The sequence below is a fragment of the Camelus ferus genome, chromosome 8 (genome assembly GCF_009834535.1).
Source record: "Camelus ferus isolate YT-003-E chromosome 8, BCGSAC_Cfer_1.0, whole genome shotgun sequence".
Lineage (NCBI taxonomy): Eukaryota > Metazoa > Chordata > Mammalia > Artiodactyla > Camelidae > Camelus > Camelus ferus.
In genome coordinates, this window is record NC_045703.1 from 65,950,692 (window position 1) to 65,972,812 (window position 22,121).

Sequence of the window (22,121 nt, forward strand, 5' to 3'; positions counted from 1 at the left end):
CTGGCATGTTAGTTTATAAAAAAGAAAAAGGTTTTCATATTGAGATAAAATCTGCTTTCAAATTTGTTGAGTATCTTTCCCGTGGGTCTTTGAGCATTCACTGTGCTGCTTGTTTCTAGGTTAGTGAAAAGTGACCGTGGTCTGCCTTTTACTAAGTAGCTCTCCACCAAGTAGCCAGTGGCTGTATAAACAGCTTTTCAGTTATGGTAACAGTAATTCATCTTCGACAAAGTTGCACATCGCTCTCGGCATGTCCCTTGCAGGTCGCTTTGAAGAAGAATTTATCAAAATGCGCATGGAGAGACTTCAGGCCTGGATGACCAGGATGTGTCGCCATCCAGTCATCTCAGAGAGTGAGGTTTTCCAGCAGTTTCTGAATTTCAGGGATGAAAAGGTAGGACATTTTATTGTGATAATCTTAGGGGATAGTGAGAACTGTCACATTCACACCAATTTTATGTCTGAAAGGAGTTAAATCATGTTGCTTTGTTGGTTATTTCTCACTTCCTCCACAGGCAGTGAGGGGACAGAAACCTAAATCCCAACCACAGGAAATTAGTCTTAGCATGTGAGAGAGATACTGCCAGAATGGATGGTTTCCCATGAGCCAGGGCCCGGTGGACTGGCCCAGTGTGGGCAGGGGTGAAGAGGGTGATAGCATGTGCAATTTCCCCTAGATGCTTTTAAAAACAGAATAACCCCAAACTACGCAGGACATTATCCGCATGAAAGTAGGGAAATAGTGTGAATGATTTCTTATGATTACATTTTGACCTTACAGTGTGGAGCATCATGAAGGGAAAAGTAGATTCACAGTTGAACCAGCTTTCTCACAGCCAGGTTGCTTTTCCAGAACTGTTGTTGTGCGTCCAAAGTAAATACTGGTCTGCCTCTGCCCGCCCCCATGGGCAGTCTTCTGCCAGTGGTCGTCTGCTGTTTTTTTAAATCGAAAAGAAGTTGACTGTTGTCATCTCACTGTTACTGTCTGCTTTGGAGATAGTGTGTCACTTTGACCTTCCATTGTGTGCAGTCATTTGTCCGCACCTGGTGTAATTTATAGGTTAGAGATCATTCCGCTCAAACATTGGTAGCCTCTTTGCATTTCCTGGTGGATGACACATGTGAAAATGTTTTGTAGCTATAAAAATTACCTGGACCCCCCTCCAAATTCGTGCCTTACCGGTCACCACCACAGGACTTTAACAAGGGTTTATTTGATTGATTTGTCAAGGATTCAATTTAGAAAGCACTTCTAAGCATTGTATTTTATGCAGAATATTATTATTAAAAATAATAAATCTGTATCTTTTTTCTTTTTTAATGTTTTTGATGTAAGAAAAAAAGAAAGAACTTGGGGTTGGGGTGCTTGGTTTTAGTGTTGGCTCTGCTTCTAACTACCTGTGACCATGACCCCAAAACATTTAATTTCTTTGGGCCACAATTTCCTCACCTGCTAAATGACAGTATAAAGCTAGAAAGTTACTAAAAATTGTGATTCTCTGGGCAATAGTAACTCATATAGATGAATAGATGTAGAAAATCCCAAAGAATCTACAGGAAAATGTATAAAAAAGATCTATATAAAAACACTATGAAACATTGTTGAGAGAAATAAAAGAAGACCTAAATAAGTGTTCTAATACTGTGTTTCATGGATTGAAGAACTGGAAAGATGTCATAAGTAGAAAATTAGAGCTCGAAGAGTTGCCAGGTTTCTCTCAAAAAAGAATAAAATTGGAAGAGGACTTTATTGGATATTAAGACTCATCATAAAGCTAAAACAATTTTGAAAGCAGATCAGTGGAACAGAGTAGAATGAACACTTGATTTATGGCAAAGACAGTCCTGAGTAAGTGGGGGAAGGACAGGCTTTTCAGTAAATGATGCTCCGTCAGTTGGATACATCGCTTGGAAAAATGAAATTTGGTCATTCCCTCACAACGGTCTGTTGATTTTGTTAGGTTTGATACTGATACTGTGGTTATGTTTTTAAGACATGGCCTTATCTGTTAAAGATACATGATGAACTATTCACAGGTGAAGTGATACTATATCTGAGATTTCCATTGAAGTAATTATGCAAGAAAGAAAGTAGGATGGAGGAGAAGAGATAAAAAAAAGACTGGTAAAAAGCTGACCATTGTTGAAGCTGGTCTAGAGGGCTTTATTAAAGCACTTTTCTTTCTACTTTTGTATGTTTGAAAATTTCCACTGTATTAAGTTAAAAAAAAATTCTGATGGTTCACAAGTCTGAATGTGAAAGACAACACGATAAAGCCTCTAGGTCACAGAGGAGAAAGTCTTCATACCCCTAGAGTCGGGCAGGATTTCTGAAATAAGACACAAAACCAACTAACCAGACGGGAAGAGACTGACAAGTTAGGTGACATTAAAATGAAGAAATTCTGTTTATCAGAAGAAGCCATTAAAAAAGGAAAAACAAGTCAAAGATACGAAGATATATAACCAAACCAAGGGCTGCAGTTTAGAATATGGGAAAACTCATACAAATAGATAAGAAAGGTAAACCAGTAGCAAAACAGGAGATGTGGTAATGTACTTCACAAAAGAAAATAGCTGAGTCATCAGTAGATGTATAGAAAAGTACTTAATCTCATTAGTAATAAGAAATGCAAATTAAAACCACAGTGAATACCAGTACCACTTACCAGAATGGCTAAAATTAGAAAGACTGACTACTAGTGTCTTCTTGGTGAGATGAGTTTCTGGGACGCTCACACACTGCTGGTGGGTGTGAAAATTGGTGAGACCAGTTTGGAACAGTTTGACATTATCTATTTGAACAACCTTCCCCGCCTGAATATACACCTACAGAAACGCATGCACACGTGCACCAGGAGACGTGTGCATGGCAGCTTTATTTGTCAGGTGGCCAAGGCTGGGTTTGCTGTCAGTAGTTGAAGGGGTAATTAAGTTGGGGAATAGTCATATGATGGAATATATAGTACAGCAGTGAAACGAGTGGACTACAGCAATCACAACAGTGTGAATGTAGCTCTTCAGCCTCGGTTGAACAAAAGAAGCCAGGCACAAAAGGATATGTAATGTAGGGTTCTTAGCTGGTTCAAAAAACCAGCAAAACCATGGTGTAGGGACTCAGGTGGTAAAACTCTAACTTGAAGAAATGATAACCATGAAAGAGAAGATAATGGTCACCTTTGTCAGGGAGGGAGGGGGTAGTGATTAGGGAGGGGGCTTCGGAATGCTGGCCCTTTTCTCTTTCTTGGCCTTGGTGGTAGTTAACACAGGAATTCACTCTGTGAGAATTCATTGCACTGTGTGTTTTTGTTTGGGGCACTTCTCTGTGTGTGGAGATAGTATAGGAGCTGCTTCCCCAAAATTAGGAAGATAAAGATGATCAGTGAGCCAGTTCTGTCAGGGGATTGTGAAAGACCGGTTTGACTCTGCTCCACTTTGACGTAATGTTCCTGTTTACAGGAATGGAAGACTGGGAAGAGGAAGGCCGAGAAAGATGAGCTGGTGGGAGTTATGATATTTTCCACCATGGAACCAGAGGCACCAGACCTGGACCTGCTAGAAGTGTAAGAGACACGGCCAGACTATCCTTCTCACACTGTGTTCGCCTCCTTTGCTTGCAGATCCTACCCAGTACGACCGCAGCTGGAATTCACGTTGTCAGACCAGAGTGTGTAAAATGAGTGGGGTTTGTAGTCAGATGATGGGGAAAGCGTCTTATGTACACGACGCACTGTCTTTCTAACCATAACTGCAGTTGAAGTCTGCTTCCTTTCTACCTTGAAGTCAGTGATTTCAAAGTTGACATAGTGGTTAGTGGTTATTTCTAGTAAAGTATGATGAAATGGTGGCACCGGGCCAGCTAACACCCACAGAATAGTCTACAGGGCAGAAATCTCTTTGAACGTTGCCTTGAAGGAAGCAATCCCAAACCTGCCTTATCTGTGTTTTTTTAATCTGTTGTTATTAATCATGCGATCTTCTTTTCAATGTAGGCTTGGTTGAAAATCTGGAGGAGTTCCTTTTCTACATAAAGACCAATAAGAAAGAGGGGTGGTTAATTTTAAGAAGCTTTTTTCCTTAGCATAAAATCTTCATTGCTTGTGTATTACCAAAAATATAGACAGTCTTCCAACGACCCAGAGAGAAAAATCAATGCTAATATACCGATCTAGGTCTGTGGTCTTCCAACCCTCGTATACATATGTATCTAAAGGAATAATTGATTATTTAAACAAAAACGACCTCACACAGTGTATTCTCTTTTTTTTATTTTAAAGTATATTGTGATGATCTTTTCAGGTTGGTGAGAACTTTTCAGTCCTTAAGGAGCTGATACGTTCAGTATCACGTGCTGTGTATCTGGGTTATTTTCTCTGATTCATTAAAGTACTTGCTGGAATGAATGAACAATGACCACTAGCAACTCATACTACATGTTTATAGATTCAGTGGTACCTCCAGTGATCAGATGTCAATAAGTAAGATATTCAAGAAATGAAGATTTTATTTACTTTACAATAATCTTACTTAAAATTCACATAGAGTTGAGGGGAAAGGAAGCAGAGTTAAAACACAAACCGCAGGTTTTGAAGTAGTTCTTTAAAAACCTGAATCAAGTCTGTTTTAGGACTGATTCAGCTAAAGGGCAGCCGTTACAGTGGAAGAATCAGGTGCCTGTGGTTATGTCGGGTGTGAGCTCCCCTGCCCATGTGGGTTTCTCTCCTCTCGCACCTCACACTGTTTGGACATGTGATAATGAAGTCAAGGACACGCCTTCTTGTGTTTTTGCCCCACAGAGAACAGAAGTGTGATGCTGTTAGTAAATTCACCAAAGCCATGGATGACGGCGTGAAGGAGCTGCTGACGGTGGGGCAGGAGCACTGGAAGCGGTGCACCGGACGTGAGTGCCGGCCTCAGCCGCCCGTCATGGGGGACCCCGCCACCTCAAACAGAAGTGCACGTGGTGAACCCAAGGGATGTCTTCCCCACGGCCTTTGATGAACCTCCCTTCTCAACCCTCGTTAAACAATAGAAAATTGGCTCTAACAGAGCCAATTCAGGAACGCTCATAAAAAACACCATGTGCACTAAATATTTTTTATTTTTAATTTTACATTTTAATAGTCATCATTTGGTAGGATGTTGTATACTTGACTGGAGCTCTCATTAGGAGGAAAAACCAGCATAGGCAGTGGTGGAAAGCACGGAACAGGGGCCGGACCTGGCGCACTGCTGAGGAGGAGGTGGCGCTGTCACCCTTGCCTTCTGCCTGCTCTTCCGTGTCCCCCTCCCTTCCTTGTAGTGCAGGCCGTCATTCTGCTGAACTGATTCCCTGTGTCCTCAAACCCATGCTGCTCGGTTGTCACATGACCCAGGAGAGAAGAACAGTCAGATGTCCAGCTGCCCTGTCACTCGCTAAGGCTCAGGACACGACGGAGGCTGGCCCGCCCGCAGTCAGTCACTCTGCCCGAGGGGACCCAGCCTTTGTCACCTGCGTTTACCCTGCCCTTCCTGCCAGCACAGCCTTCCGAGTCCCAAAGAGAAAACTGAGCTCCAGCCCTGGGTCACCTGTGTTAATCTCTGGAAAAAGAGGTCTAGTCTGTCACTAAGAACTGTCTGGCCTTCCACTCATAAGCCCTAAGAGCACACTGGTTGCATTCAGCCATTAAAAAAAAAATGGCTTCTACTTTGAATTATAAAAAATAATACATATCCACTTTTAAATTATATCAATACTTTGGTACTCAGCATAGGAAAGAGCTTAATTATCTGTTTCTGTAAAGAATTTTTTAAAGTTGGTTTTTTTCTTCTAAATAAATGGAAGAAATCAGAATTTGACATCAAAAAATAATTTTAGTGAACAAGACTTGTGAGTGAAGTGACTTATGGATGAACTATAGAAATAGCACAGTGAGGGTAACAGTAACGCTCAGATCTGCTGAATCCAGACCTAAGGTCATGGCCTTACGTCAGGAGTGGCAGACTACAGTCTAGAGCCAGCTCTGGCCTGCTGCTTGTTTTTGTAAATAAAGTTTTATCGGAACACAGCCATGCCCTCTTATTTATGTATTGTCTTGGCTACTGTCATGTTAGTTAACAGTGGCTGAGTTGAGTACTTTCAGCAGACACCTGCCACCTGACAAAGCCTAAAATAATTACTATCTGGCCATTTGTGGGAAGAAGGCAGGCCTTACACTGAATGGCCCTCCACCATTCACATGATGTTTTATATCAACAGAACTATTTGTAGTGTACCAGCTGTTCATGCTTGAGGGGAAGACACCAGGAGTAGTGATAGTTGCTCCTTTTCCATGGCAAAGAAATACCAAAAATAGAACTGAGTCTGAAAAAATAACATACATACATGCAGCATCAGAAGGCAAAATCTGTTTCAAGCCTTTGGACACAGAGAATAACACATAGGCAAAAAAGGGAGTGACACTTCTCTAAGAAATAAATGAAGTAATTTAATTTTTAAAATTAATTTTAACTGTAAACTCATCTGTTTCCTTTTTTTTTAAGAAAATTTTAAATGAATGCAAATCTTACAGTTAAGTCCAAGGATATCATAAAAATCTGAGATTTTGGTTTCTTTTAAAGCATTAAATCCCTCATGTGTAAACATCTGGTTAACTCCATGTCCTGTATAATTCATAAGCCAAATTTATGAAATAATAATAGCTTTAGGCTGCTCTCTTTTGCCAGGAAAGGAGGTTGAAATGCTTTCTTTAGAATTTGATTCAGGCATAATTTCTTTTCTCCCATAAAAGAGTTTTTTTAAATTCCTAATCTGTGAAGTGATACATCTAGCACACACTCCGCGTGGTGAAGCACACGGCAGGTGTTTTTAACCCCCGGTATAGAGGCAAAAACTGACTTACAAAAGGGTAAACAATTTATTAAAATTAAGTAAGCTAATATAGTTTGAATTCGTGTTTCCTGATTACTGCAGCTTACAGACTACATGTCAAATTTCTCTGGCCTCAATTTTTTTTAAGAAACATTTGAATCATTTTTCTTTTTTAATACTGCACTATCATCAGATGCAAATAAATAATGGTTTCTTTGGAAAGACAACAGATGTGTTTAAGGGGATTATATACAGATGCAAAGATAGTAGCCTAAGATCCAGAGACTTCTATAGGAAGTTCTCCAGAGCGATCCTGGAAGCCCAGAATTTTAGCACTAGAAAGAGCCTTAGAGGTGATTTAATTAATCTTATTTTTATAGATGAGAAAGCTAAAATCCCTCATCCCTGGTCCTGTGAGGTCCCACTGTCATGTTTTTCTCCACACCTCTTTGCTTTTGATTTTGTTTTACAAATAATCATTCATTCATACATAGCAGACTGGGAAAAGCAAAGTATTAGGAATCACAAGTGCCAAATATACCATTTATTAGCTATGTGACCCTCTAATTCCATTCAGTGAATGCGAATGTGGGAGGTGGTTATGGTGGTCTTCATGGTAACAGCATCACCATTAACTAAACAACTGATTAGTTAAAATTTTTTTAAATAATTGAAACAGTCAGTTTTTAAAAACAATAATTTTGCATCACTATTTTATTAAATAATATAGACTATTTTGAACCACTTTAAATTTTTTTATTATAAAAGTAATCAGTTTTAGAAAATAGTTGAATCGTTTCATTTTGCTTAGCCGACTAGTTAATAATTTATTCCTTTTTCTCTTCCAGCATTACCCAAGGAATATCAGAAGATAGGAAAGGCCTTGCAGAGTTTAGCAACAGTCTTCAGTTCTAGTGGTTATCAAGGTATATCTTTATTTATTTATTCCTGGGCCTCTAGTGTCTAATCCAAACCAACAGGCCTCCCCAGGCTCTTACAAACAGTCACTGTGGTTAAGTATCCTTATCAGTGATAATTAAACTGGTTCCACTGCTCCACTAAGGACTTCTGCAGCCTCACCTTACTACTTTTGAGAAAAGTGGAGGGTTATTATAATCTGTATTTTCTTGCCAACTTCTTTGCCTTTGTTGTGCTCAGATATGGCTCTTGTGATTTAGTAAAACAAGCGGCTGTGGTATGTGACACTCTGACCTCGCTTTCATCTCTCTGCCAAACTCTGATGTCAAGTCCGACTGTCAAAGCCAGATCTTATCAAGGTCATGAGTAACAAGCTCCTGTTGCCTTACATCTCTGCATGACTGATAATTGTTCTCAGTTTATCCCATATTGTATATCTTTCTTGTGGTATTTTGAGTTCATGTGCATATACATTGACAACACTTGTAAGAACAAGTTAGCTGTTTTCTTTCGTATTTTGGGTTCTATTTTCTTAATGTGGCCTATGGAACAGCAGGAAGTAAAAGTATTTGTCAGGTGAGTGGCATCTATTCGAGGGTGTCCTGTCACTTACAGAAATGATAGAGTTGGCACTTTCCCCGTGGTGTTTATCCTGGTACCCAGGGAAGGTAGGTCTTTGGATGTCAATGTGTCAATGAGTGTTTTCAGGAACAAGAAATTAGTCTCTTACCAAAATAGATTTGGGGCTCCCATATATGAGTATTTCTTGTTGGCCAGGCTGAATTGTGTCCTAGAATCAGAACGTTTGGTCTGGGCAGGAGCTTTGAGGATTCATTAGTTTGGCCCCCTCATTTTTGAGGTGAGGGACCAAGGCCTGGAAAGATAAGTGGTTGCTGGAGGAGCCAACCAAGATGGGAACCACAGCCATCGCTTCTGTACTGGGCTGTGTCTGGGAGCCCTTTCATCTGTGTGGTTCTGTGGTACTTGACAGGATGAGCTTGTGTTCTGGAGATGCTGGAAAAACACCTAGTCGGTTCCAGTTATGTCCTTACAAGTCAGAACTCCCCTGAATCCACGCCTTCCCCTAAACCTCACCTGAGGCCCCTGTTCTCCAGCCCCGCCCTCACTTCCCACCATCACCCCTTAGTCCACAAGTGGGGAACCAGCTCCCCCAGGTTCCGGTTCCTCACAGCAGTGTGTCCAGGAGGTGCTTAGTGGGGTCCCCCTTGTCCCAGCAAAGTTCCTCTGTCTGTGGGAGGCTCCCTCGTCCACCCACCCAGCGCCCCAAAACTCAGCAGCTTATCTTGGGTGCAGGGCTCACCCCTCTCTGGATTTAGTTCACTTGGATGTCTTCTTCCCTGCAGTGCCTCATGACTTTAAGGACAAGTATGACTTTTTAGTTGATTTGGTGTTTTCTTATTTTGGTGAGAGTGACAGTCTCTTGCAGTCATCCACATCCTAACCAGACATGGAACCTCTCCAAGATTAGGTGTTTAAGCCTAACAATGGTCCTTCCAGTAATTCAGAGTTTGTCCCTAGATTATAATACATGTACCCAGATTTGAGGTCTCTTGTCACCTGAAGTCATATATAAAACCTAGGAAGCATTCAGAGCTAGATCATAGAATTTTTAAATAGCAATCCACTTGTTCTTCTGGTCAATGAGACAAAGGTATTACACACTAGTTCCTAAATACAGCATTCTTAATGGAGGCTACAGGTAGTTGAACCACACATCTTGGAAAGTGGGGAAGAGAAGACACTTGGTAATCTGGGAAATGAATCCTAAAGAAGTTCTTTGATGACTTTATACTGTAAATAAATCTTCTCATATATTACTCATTCTTTAAATTTTGGTAGAATCCACTTACCTTCAAAATGGTCAGGTTCTCCCCAGAGTTTCATCGTCTATAAACGTTTAGCCTAAAGCAACATAGAGGAAAGGAAAGGTAATGATGTGGGGAAAGGAGGAACAGAAAGTGATGCAGGCAGTGGGGATGAAGCCCTGCAGTGTAACAGGCATCCTGGATGGAAGGTGGCAGTAGGAGATGGCCCTTAAGATGCTGTGCCATCTGCAAACTGCCCGTCCATTTAACCCCCTCAGAACCACGCCTCAGAGAAGCAAATTGCCACCTAATGCTTCCCCAGTATTTTCTGTGCATATAATGATTAGTCAATACATTATCAAATATTCATATTGCAAATAGCACCTTTTCAGGGATTAAAAGGACTCAGTCTAACACATGTTTTGTGTTGAATATCATTCATCTTACTAAAGATCTTGTTTTTAAGAAACATTCAAGGGGAGGCTATAGCTCAGTGGTAGAGCACACGCATAGCATGCATGAGGTCCTAGGTTCAATCCCCAGTACCTCCATTAAAATAAATAAATAAACCTAAGTAACCCCCCAAAAAATAAATAAGATTTTTTTAAAAAAAAAAAGAACCATTCAAGACCCCCATCAACTAGCTTCTCCCATTTCAAGGAAACGAAGGTCAGCCGCACTGAGCGCTGTGTCTCCACGTCTTCCCTCGCTCAGACATGCTGATATCTTGGGCAGCGCTGTGCTCTTCAGTCTTGCAATACTGCAGATGATTTCAATTCCTAAGGATATTCAGCTTTATTAAATATGACTTGCCATGCTCCCTCTGATAGCACATACACCAACGCTCCAACACTACCGAGATGATTATGATTAGCATGGCCCCTGCACAAATCCAAGATGCTTTCCTTATTCTTACAGATTACTGTGGAAATATAATCGATAAATATATTCAAATATTTACCTGTAGGGAAGGATAGGAGCAGATATAGAAACTAGACTTCTGATAATATCTTGATTTATAGATTTGACTTTAGAACCATGTGAATGTTTTTATTTGTAATTATTATTTATTTCAAATAATGTAATTATTTGAAAACCAGTTAAATCACAGTGTAAAACAAGTATCTCTAGAAAGCAAAAGCAAAATAAAACAAATGACTGAGATCAAGATGAAGGCATAACCACACAGAGAGGAATTACTTCAAATCAACAGTATTTTGACTGTCGCTAGGAGCAGATGCCTTAACGTCAGAAGAACTTAAAAATTTTTAAAGTTGTTTTCAGTAACCATATAGTTAGCAACGTGCAATGTTGGTATTGTAATTCTAAAACTGTTTCACATATTGTAGAGTAAAGCAAATAAGTAATTATGCTACTGTTATTAGGAACCAAGGTTTTTTTTAAATAAGAGGGATAAGCATAAAAATCAGAAGTCTTAAAATATATTAAGAAAAGCACTAAAATCCTGAATTTGAATTGAAAATATCAAGTTGAGTTCATTATGCTTTTTTCTCTTTCTAAAAAAATACAGTTTGCCTTGCTCTGTTCACTGAAAAGGCTAGAAACAATTATCCAAGCCAGTAGCAAGAAGCACCCCTCACACTGCCCACCTGGCAGTTTCTAGACATTATGTTCCACTGAGATGAACCAGAGCGCCCAGCCAGAGAACTCAGGTGCCTACATGAAGAGCCTTCTGCTGGCCAGTGAAGAGAAAATTTGAGCATTAGTGAAAGTAGCAGTTGCCATGCTATGAAGTATATCAGATACATTTAAATCCAGAGTTGCAGTGATACTTTTTTAAAAAGTTAATCTCTGTTGCCTTTGGAGGATGGTAGAGGATCAACTCATTATTCTGAAACTTAAAGCGAAAGAAGCAGTTAACCTGCTTTTCCTGTTCCTATACCTCAAGGTAACCAAAAAGTTGATAAAGGAAAGTTTCTCTTCATAGAAGCACTTCGGCTAGTAAAGAAGTGAGAGCAGGCGAATAGCACCATTTGGCAAACCTGTACTAAAAGTAAAAGATCCAGGCAGTGCAGGGAACAGGGCTGTGTGACCCCCGCAGAGGCTTAGTCAGCAAAACCCAGACTGGTACCAAGGCAAACGACCTGGTCTCTTCCACACCCACAGAAAGGAATTTGCAAGAAAAACAGAATGGAGGAGAGAGAACTTACGGATGCAGGAAACAAACCGGCTCCACACCATGTGGACGGTCTTCACATTCTGATTCAAGCAGCCAGCGTGGTTGGAGACAACAGACAGCTGCACACTGGCTGGCTCATTTGTATCAGGAATGGCTGTCTTTTCTTAGGTGTGAGATTGGTATTTTTAGTTTTTAAACAGTCCATGTCTTTTAGGTAAAATGTATGGGTGAAATGTTACGTGAGCAGTGAAGGGGAGCAGTAGGGAGCCGGCGGCACAGGTGAAAGGGGGCTGGTTACGAGCTGTCATTGGGCAGTCAGGCGATGGACAGTAGTCGGGGACTCCGCACTGTTCTGTAGTTTTTAAAGTTGGAAATTTTCTATAATTAAACTTTAAATGAAAAGGAACTTATAACCACTCTTGTAACTAATGATTTTCAGGTGAAACAGATCTCAATGATGCAATAACCGAAGCAGGAAAGACTTACGAAGAAATTGCCAGTCTTGTGGCAGAACAGGTATTAACAGAACCACACAGTTCCAGTTAAGAGTTTATGCTACCTAATCCACATGCTCAATTTAAAACCTGTTTTAAGACACACTTTCCAAGTGGATATTCTCTTCTTACCTATCTTTGTTAGTTATACTTGGTAATAGTGTTTCTTAGGTTAAGCTAAAGTGATGTATAAATTCCTCATCAAGACATTTAAATATCTTCCAGTGTCGATGGCGCATTCTTAGCTATCGGGGGATGAGAACTTAGAGGAAAGAGCTTTGCTCAGGTCCTTCTTTTGACTCTTAGCCTGTCCGACCCTTGGTTTCCTGGTCTGATAAATGGTGATGGCAGCACCTTTGTAAGGATCTCAGATCCCATAGCTAAAAAAGAGAAAGCAGCTGCTCAATTCCCAGCATGGAGCAGCCCTCGTTATAGCTACGTGGCTTTTACTGGCGTCTTTAATAGCCCGATTTCGATTATTTTTACAGATAGCAGATAAATTTCCTTAAGGGGACTAACCATCTAAGTTATTTCAAATCCCTAAAATTAAAAAATTTTGTTTCATGTGATTCTTGAAATATGTGTGTGCATGTACATTCATGTGGTTATTACTCTCCTGACACTTGTAAAAAAAGATTAATTTTTAGAATTGTGCATACCATAACCATTAAAAATTACAATCCAGACAAATGGAAAAATTTTAAGTTGCCACTTATAATGATTACTAGATTTTTAATGTTTTTTATTCTCTGCTAAAATTTAGACATTGAATTTATCTTGCTTGTATGTAAACATGCAGTATTAACTAGTTTTTTTTCTAAGTGTTATATTTTGGGCCACCTCAAAATAGGTGATTTTACCAACCAACCTAAAAATTACCTGTTTTATCATTTTCTTCAAAACCTACGATGAGAGTAGTCCTGGAGATTATTCTCTTACAGGAAGACTAGGTTTGACTCTCAGTAACTTAATGTAGCTCCCAGTGGAGTTGGCTGATACGATCCTCAGATAGAACAGTCTTCTCCTCCTTGATTGTCTGAATTCCTCTGCCAGTGATAACCAGTCTGTGTCTTATTTCAGCCAAAGAAAGATCTCCACTTCCTGATGGAATGTAATCATGAATATAAAGGTTTCCTTGGCTGCTTCCCCGACATTATTGGCGCTCACAAGGTAACTTGGTCGTGGAAGTTCACAGAAGACATCAGGGTGAATCGGGACCCAGGTGCACGAGCCTCACATTTCAGTGCACCCCTCCCCGCCCCCGTCAGGAGCCGCTTTCTGGGATCAGCTGGAACTGCTTGGGGTGTTTCAGTAGTGAGGTCCCATCGCGCCATGTTGAGATATATGGGTAGTTTTTTAGTTTCTTTTATTCTATAGAAAGATTATTTTGAGAGAACTGGAAGTATGAAAACTATTCCTTCACGGGTATCCTCAGGTCAGGCATCAGACACGCTAATCATGGCGTTTGGTACAGAGACAGCGTCAGCGAGACCCTGCCCCCTGCTTGGGCGGGGCCTCAGAGGAATGAGATGTTCTGTCCCTGAGCCTGACGGGGGTTCCGAATTAAAGTTAAAATGGTCAATATCGGTTTTATGTGTTTATGTTAATAAAAAGAAAACCATATAATTCCCATCATACAGGGTTTTTTAAAACTAAATAAAAGAGTAGTTTGGGGTGTCCTCACATTTTGATTCAGGTTAATTTTTCTCTCTCTTTCAAAATCTGTGTGTTACCTCAGAACCGTGGGTATTTTTATCAACTGCAGTACTGGGGATATGGTGATGTACTTGGATTTATTAAGAGAATCTCTACAGAGAACTGGTCTGTGCTCCTAACAGTCCCGGCGGGTGGGCATTTTAGCATTTGGCTTTATAACTGGAGTATCGTGAAGGGGTAGCACAGGTAACCAAGCTTTGTGCAGCTTCAGATAACTTAGTGTGGAGCTCAGCACATCATCTTTACCCACTCATTTGTCCATGGACACTTGGGTTGTTTCCAGGTCTTGGCTGTTGTGAATAGTGCCGCAGTGACCGTGGGAGTGCAGATGGCGCTTTGAGACAGTGATTCTGTCTTCTTTGGGTGTATACCCAGCAGTGGAATTGCTGGGACGGTAGATCTTAAAAATTCTCATCACAAGGAAAAAAGAAGTTTGTTACTCAATGAGGTGATGGACGTTAACAAACTTACCATAGTAATCATTTTGCAATATGTACACATACCAGATTCATTCTGTTGTATACCTTAAACTAATAAAATATTTTTGTCAGTTATATCTCAGTAAAACTGGGGGACAAAATAAATAAAATTAAGATTAAAATTTCAGAAAAAACCTCAGAACAGTTAACTTGTTGTAGGAGTTTATGCCTGCAGTTAGAGTTCTAGGTGTGGAGCATGATTTATACATGAATACAGGATTTTTCTTTCCAGACAGCTCCAGTGAGCAGTGTGATGATACTGGTGTGGGACATGGTTGGCAACTTTTACAGCTGTTTCCATCTAAGTATTAATTTAAGATTAACTCAGTGCTTCTTATAGAAATTATAGTAAAGCTTATGATCAGCACACTTAGGCACCAGCTTATGGAACCCTCCACAGCAGGGGACACAGCACCTGTGCGCACGTGCTCGGCTGTCCCTGATTGGATGACTTCCTAACCCTAGTGCCTGTGTTCCTGTCATGTCCTGCTCTTATCCTGCCAGTGGCTTATAAATAGCACAGAAATAGAGTGCCGTTTAGTCTTCTGCTTTGTTGCAGCCTGTAGATTTTAGCTTAGTTATGTTTTGCAAGAATAGCAACCTTTTTGTTTCTAAGTGACTTACAGGAAGTTACATTTAGATGCTGCCCTTATGTCCTTTTTTTGAGGGGACTTTTTCCTATTCAGTAGCAAGTCAATGATACAATATGTTAGCTTCGTTATATTTTAAACTAATGACCAATCCTTTTAGATTTGTTTCGTTAATACCACTGCAATTTATATTTCACAGGGAGCAATAGAAAAAGTGAAAGAGAGTGATAAACTGGTCGCAACTAGTAAGATCACCCCCCAGGACAAACAGAACATGGTGAAGCGCGTTGGCACCATGTCTTATGCATTACAAGGTAAGACAGAAGGTTCATGTGTACCTAGTGGAGGTATTTCCCTCAGCAAATTTTCCGTTTTCCTTGCTGGAGAGAAATTCAAATGTGAACAGCAGTTAAATTACTTAGAACTGATTTAAAATACTTTCATAAGCCTCTTGTTTACAAGATCCCAGTGTTAATGAAAAGCTGTACTTACTTTTCCACACATTTACCTGACATAGCACCTTGATTAAAGCTGTACGTTTTATTATTTCTTAGAGACCTTGAGGATTCCTTTTATAATCTTTAATATCAGCCCCTAATGCAACCCTCTGTTACATTCCAGAGTTCAGCTTTTAACGGTATGTAACCTCCGGGCCCTGAGACCACAGAATGTGAAGGGAGCTTGTACATAGCATTTTTGGCATAGTTAGCCTGTTAGTAAAAAGAAGATAGTACTTTTTTGAGTGTTTTCCAGCAGATAGAAGCAGTGAATGGATTTTTCCTGTTTTGGTGGATGGAAAAGACAGACATGGGCAGAGTGGGGAGCAGAAGGATGTTCTAGTGTGAACAGAAGTGCGCAAATCGTGATACCAGATGATGTCACTGGCCTCTGGGAATAAAACACACTTGCAGGTTATTAGGGGAAAAGTTTGGTGATTGTGGAGGGCCTCAGAAGCCAGCAGAAGAGTCTAAACTTGCCGTGGGCATTAAGAAGCCATTAAAAAGTTTTGAGGGAAAAAACAAAACAAACAAGAAAACATTGCTTGAGGGAGAGGGTTTGCTAGTGACAGGGGGAGGGCGGGGGGCACGTTGCTGGCCAATGTTAGTCAGACAGCCCAGCCGGACACATGGCTCCTGTCATCTGAGATTCTGAGGCCCCAGAGAAGATGGAGTGCCAGGGAGAGAACAAAACATGTTTGCGGGCTTTTCCATGGACCAGCCATCAGGACCCGGGAAGTAGTGGGGGAAAGAGAAAATGTGTGAACCATTTCCAGAACTAGGGCAACTCGGAGCAGAAACGGGGGAGCCTTGATTGAAGCTTTGGGCTTTGAAGGGTTTCACATGGGGAAGCTGGTTTTGAACTTGTGTTTGAGGTTATTCAGGTAGGTAGAAGCTTTGTATGACTTCTGATAACAACATAAAGCTAAGAACAATGAGCTTTTTGTAGGAATTTATGCCTGCATTTGGCTTTGTAGTGCGGAGTATGGGGGACAGACAGGTGGAGAGGTGATAAGGAACCCTGGTGAGGATGGCCTCTCCAGAGTTGGTCATGGGTGGAGGGGGTACTGAGAGAATTTTGAGAGGGTTTATTTGCTGAGTCAGTATATTCAGCAAACATGAAGGATGGGTGTCTGACCCTCTGCCTGCCAAGAGGCTGAGTTCTAGCAGCCCTGGTTCTCAGCAGCACGAAGCTCCACTCAGAAGGCCTCCCAGGGGGGAGGATATAGCTCAGAGGTAGAGCACGTGCTTTACATGCGTGAGGTCCTGAGGTCTTGGGTTCGATCCCCAGTAACTCCATTAAATAAGCAAATAAATAAAAACCTAGTTGCCCCCCTCCTAAGACAAGAAGGGCTTCCATCCTCCACCCAGTCTTTCAAAGGGGCCTCAAGAAACCTGCCTGGGCAGTCCCTGTGCAGGAGGGGACGGGCAGGGCCCAGTGGGCACCTGGCTAGGTCCACCGTAAACAGGCTTGACGTTCTGAACTGCAGTCCCCTGTAGGGAACGGGCCCAAGTCGGTTTCCTGCTCAAACAGCAGGCCCTTACAGCAGGCCCGTTCGGGTGATGGCGTTGGGCTTTGTAGTGTTTAATGTGCAAATCAGCAGTGCTCATCCATCCACTGGAAATGCTGTCAGCCTTTAACTGTTCACATGGTGTTTCTAGCCTCTTGATAACATTTTGTCAGAAACTGGCGCAGGCCAACCGGATCACTCTGGTTGGTGATTAATCGTAACCGAGCAGAGACACCAGGTGCTGCCGTGTGACGTCTTGGGGGAACTGACGGATGTCTTGGTTTGGTTGTAGCTGAGATGAATCACTTTCACAGTAACCGGATCTATGACTACAACAGCGTCATCCGCCTGTACCTGGAGCAGCAGGCGCGGTTCTACGAGACGGTAAGTCCCGCTGCCAGGCCTCCGCGCCCCCGGGAGAGCAGGAGTCCATGTGAAGTTGATCTGCTTGTAGTTTTTAATCCTAGCTAATAAACCAAAGGAAGCTAAATGTTGAGTAAGGTTTTGGGGTTTTTTTTTTGTTGTTTTAACCTCTTTTAATCATATCTGCCTTTTCCTTTTGAGTAACTGTGGGTTAAAAAGGGGTTGGTTTGTTTTTTAAGGAGTGTTGGATGCCGGTTGTGAGGCCCCAAGAAGCCCTCATTGTGTGGTCCCTTCCCCTCCCTCCAGCCCCTCTGTGCACCGGGACGCTGTGAATGAGATGAGGTCACCCCGTCCCTGCAGGCTCTCGGCCGGGGAGGGAGCCTGGCACTGCTTGGACAGCACAGGCCGGCTTTGTTCGTGATGAGGTTTTTGCAGTGTAGCAAAGGAGGAAACGGAAAGGAGAGGGAGAGCGAAACCTTACTATTTTCAGTCAGTTCAGTTTGGTACCTCTGCTGAGCAATTTTGTTGTTTACCAGAGTGTATGGAAAATAAAGATCTAGCATGTAAATGGAAACTGAGACATCTGAAGACAAGTTCTGTCACTTCATAATTGACCATGTGCTGGCTGCCATGTTTCTTACTAGTTTCCCACTGTTTCCACGGTGTCACCTCATGTACGTTCAGGGATGAGGATAGGCGAGCCCCAGACTGACATCCACGCCCGTGTCCCTTTGGGTGGACCTGCCGCAGGTGCCTGTCCAGCAGTCGGTTCTTGGAAGAGCTGTGACTGATGGGCTCGGTGCATATTGTCAGTCGTGTGTCAGAAACAGCTGGTTTCGGGGCCGGGTTGAAGGTGCATCCTGTTTCCTCACTGTGTGGCAGTAGCGGGGCCTGACCAGGGGGGTCTCAGGAGTTCACAATTGTCCAGGAAAGCAGGAGATTCCGGGCAAGCACAGAGACCTCCCCCCCCACCCCGCCCCGGCAGACTGGAGGACAGGTGCATGGCCTTGAGATGCTGCTACACGGAGAGGCAGCCGCCGGGCATGGGAAGAAGCAGGGCTTCCTGCAGCCCCTCCCGGGGCTTAGGGAGGTAGGTCTCTCCAGCTGCATGGAAGCTGGGTTTGTGCTGGGAGAGACTAGAGGCATAGACCGGTTAAAGTATTTGATGTTTTGTAATGCTTAACTCACAAGAGACGGAAATAACAGGAGTGCTGTGAAGTCGTGGTGGGAGTGACGTCTCACAGTTGTTTCGTTCTTTCACCAGATTGCAGAAAAGCTGAGGCAGGCCCTCGGCCGCTTCCCGGTGATGTAGAAAGAATGGATTGTGAAGAAAACTCCGAAGTGCTTCTCTCTGACTTGGGGCAGCGCAACTTCATTTTTCTCCCCCATCAACTAAAAAAAGAAAGAATGAAAGAAAGAAAACCAAAAAGAAATAGAATGGGAAAAAACTGCATTTCCTTAATTAACCAGCCTAAATGCATTGATTATTTAGAGCTAGCCTTTTGTTCATTTCCACATCCATTATTTAAACCAGTGGAAGTTGTCTATTTTTGGAAAGTACTTAAAGTTAGCAGAATTTTGAATGGGAAATTCGGGATTTTCCCCACTGATATTTTACATAAAATTGTCGTTTATGAGTCACGCACGGTCTTCCAGTTCCTGCCCAACGTCAGATTATTGCTAATTGCTTTCTTAAAAATAAGAAATAGGCCAGAATAAAAAATATATATGTTTGTATATTTTTATAACTTTTTTCAGCCCTTTGGGGTTCCTGCCTATTTAGGAGAAAATCTCGATGCCTTTCACTGATGTATTTATGACACAAGTACTTACGTTTTCAGGAGAGCAGGAGCAGAGCGGGGCCCCGGGCTGCGTCACCTCATGTGCCTGTGCGTGGGCGGCACGTGTGCCTTCAGAGGACAGGCTTGCAGAAGCCCACGGTCGGACCCCGTTGCCCCGTGCCTCTCCCCCTTCCCGGGAGAAGGCGTGAGCGCTCTGGGGACACACACTCCTCCCAAGCTCTCCACTCGCTTTTAAGTCTTGAGCGGTTCAGACATAATGAGAAACGCCGGGGAAAGTGTGATTTGCCACTTGATTGGGATTGCAGAGTCGCGGGCCAGTGGGTATTGTCTGGAAAGACAAAGCACTGGTTAGCAAACCTCTCCCGTCCCCACCAAATGGAGAAGTTTAGGGACAGTAAGGGTGGCAACTGCATAATGTGGGGTAATCCCCGAGCTGTATGTTCGAGGAAAAGTGCAGGGTGCTGTTCCTCCCGACTGCATCCTGAACTTCAGCCAGAATTTTTTTCATCACTGGTACTTCACTTAACAGCATAAAGTGAACAGGATCTTTGCAAAACCGTCAGCTTTAAATCTGAGACTCAGACACGGTCTTATTCCTGCAGACAACACGCCAGCCTCCACAGCTGCCTTACTGCATCCATCACCTCCCACTGCTTTCATTTTCCTGACCTAGTAGTTTTAGAAAATGGAAATTTTGGGCCAGCACAAATAAAGTGAAACCAAAAAATAAGTAGAAGAGGAAATCAAATGAATATGAGAACTTGTTGTTCTTCAATATCACGGGTTTTTGTTAATGTTTTGTAAGTAATTTTCCCTACTTGATTTTTCTTTTATAAAATCTCATAGAACAGTGTTTATGATACAGCCATTTAATATATGTACAAATTGTAAAGAATATGTATAAATGTTTTACACAAATGTAAGAGCATGTAGAAGCCAACATATAAATAAATTGTTTTTAAAAATGTACAGTAAATTCTCAAGCATTTTTTCAAAACATTTTTTGGTGTTTTTGTGTGATTTTTTTTTTTTAATGGGTAATTGTTTCTTCTTGCAGCTGCTGAAAGAGTTCAGGTAACGAGTTTTTCCCCAAAACTTACTTCTCCTGACATGAGATAATGATTCTGATCCCTAAATCAGAGTAATCCATCCTGGGAGCGTGTTATGATCACCTGGACGGCTGTAAGAAACAAACAGTAATGCTGATGCCAGTGCGGTGGGGCTCTCTAGAGAATCAGCCTGCGGGGGTCGGGGATGGGGGCGGGTGTTCATTCCTTAAGTGACGTTTATGCCTCCTGCTTTCCCATAACTTACTTCTGTGGTGTCAAAATCTTACACTTCAGCAGGCACCTCAGGCGGTCGTCGTTCTTCACCTGGTGGGATGACCCGAACCTGCACCCCTGAGGAGCCTGGGCTGTTAGTGTTCCTGCCCGGACCTGGGTTGTCGTTTTCCACTGACCTTAATCCCAGGTCCTGGTAATACTGAGAGATGCCCTAAGGGACCTCCTCAGGTGTACTTCTCCCTACCCCAGCGTGGAGTAGAGTCCAGTTCCCCGTGGTGGTCAGGGTCAGCCACCCCAGCCAGCACAGGAACCCCCTTCTTTGCCTGTTGATTCTGAGGCACAAGGAGCCCAAAGTGGCGGGGTGGCGGTGTTAACTTCCAGTTCCGTGAGATCATTGCCGTGTCTTGGGGTGGAAGCCTTCCTCCCTGTGGAACTAAGACCTCTAGGCCAGCAGAGCACAAGATCACAGGGACAGGAGTCAGTATTTTGCTAGTCACTGCAGGTAATAGTGAGGGGCACCACGCCCATTTCCCCCTCTTGACTCCTGGACCTGAGGGTCCTGGCTCTGGGAGAATCAACACCACATATTAGACGCTAACTTGGAGCATATGCAGCATCCAGGGAGCCCTGCCCCAGCCTGCAAGGTATTGCCACTTAGCTGGCGCTGTCACTGAGTCTTCTAAAGGCCATTCCACCATTCCATCAAACCAGCTGCTCAGGATGGTGGGGAACGTCGTAAGAGCAGTGAATTTCATGACTGTGGGCCCATTGCCACAGCTCTTTTGCTGTGAAGTGAGTTCCTTGATCAGGAACAATGCTGTGTGGAATAGCTTGACTGTAGATACGGTGTTCGGTAAATCCATGGATGGTAGTTTTGACAAGAGCATTGGGTGCAGGGAAGGCAAATCCATACCCAGAGTAAGTGTCTATTGCAGTCAGGACAAAATGCTGCCCCCTCCACGTTGAAAGTGGTCCCGTGTCATCAGCCTGCCACCAGGTAGCTGGCTGATGGCCCTAGGGTATGGTGCAGCGTCGGACTCAGTGTTGGTCTCTGCTGCTGGCAGGTTGGGCAGCTCAGCGGTGGTCGTAGCCAGGTCGGCCCTGCTGAGTGAGGTCCGTGTTGTCCACCCCACGTATCACCTCCACGCCTGCCAGCATTTCCCCTTTGTTCATGAACCATTGGGTGGTGATGGGTGGCTGGGGAAGGAGGTTGACTGGTATCCACAGAATAGGTCATTCTCTCCACTTGATGATTAAGATCCTCTGCTGCTGAGGTCGCCCTGTGGTGAGTGTTCACATGGGACACAAACAGCTTCACTGTTTTGCCCATTCATAGAGGTCAGTCCATGTACCTCTTCCCCAGATTTCTTTGTCACCAATTTTCCAATCATGTTCCTTCTAAGTAACTGACCATCAAGCAAACCACTGACCGCAGCCCAAGAACTGGTAAATAATCGCACTTCCGGCCATTTCTCCCTTTAAGCAAAGCGAATGGCAGGTGCACTGCTCGAAGTTCTGCCCACAGGGAGGATGTCCCTCTGCCATGTCCTGGAGGGGAGTCCAGGGAAGGGCTGTAGTGCTGCAGCTGTCCACTTGGGGGTGATGTCTGCATATCGTGCAGAACCGTCTGTAACCCAGGCCCAGTCTGCTCT

The 22,121-nt window shown here is 42.9% G+C and overlaps 1 protein-coding gene across 2 annotated transcripts in view; it reads left to right on the forward strand.

Moving 5' to 3' along the window:
* Positions 1-20,185, forward strand: part of SNX9 (sorting nexin 9) — a 95,179-nt gene extending 74,994 nt beyond the window's left edge. For both annotated transcript variants that reach the window (XM_032485251.1, XM_032485252.1), the window contains 9 exons: positions 264-394; positions 3,460-3,563; positions 4,797-4,900; positions 7,699-7,776; positions 12,174-12,250; positions 13,309-13,398; positions 15,213-15,327; positions 17,314-17,405; positions 18,649-20,185. In XM_032485251.1, coding sequence (XP_032341142.1) covers positions 264-394; positions 3,460-3,563; positions 4,797-4,900; positions 7,699-7,776; positions 12,174-12,250; positions 13,309-13,398; positions 15,213-15,327; positions 17,314-17,405; positions 18,649-18,696 — 839 coding nt within the window. In that variant the 3' untranslated portion in view covers positions 18,697-20,185. The remainder of the gene's footprint in view (positions 1-263; positions 395-3,459; positions 3,564-4,796; positions 4,901-7,698; positions 7,777-12,173; positions 12,251-13,308; positions 13,399-15,212; positions 15,328-17,313; positions 17,406-18,648) is intronic.
* Positions 20,186-22,121: the final 1,936 nt, after the last annotated feature.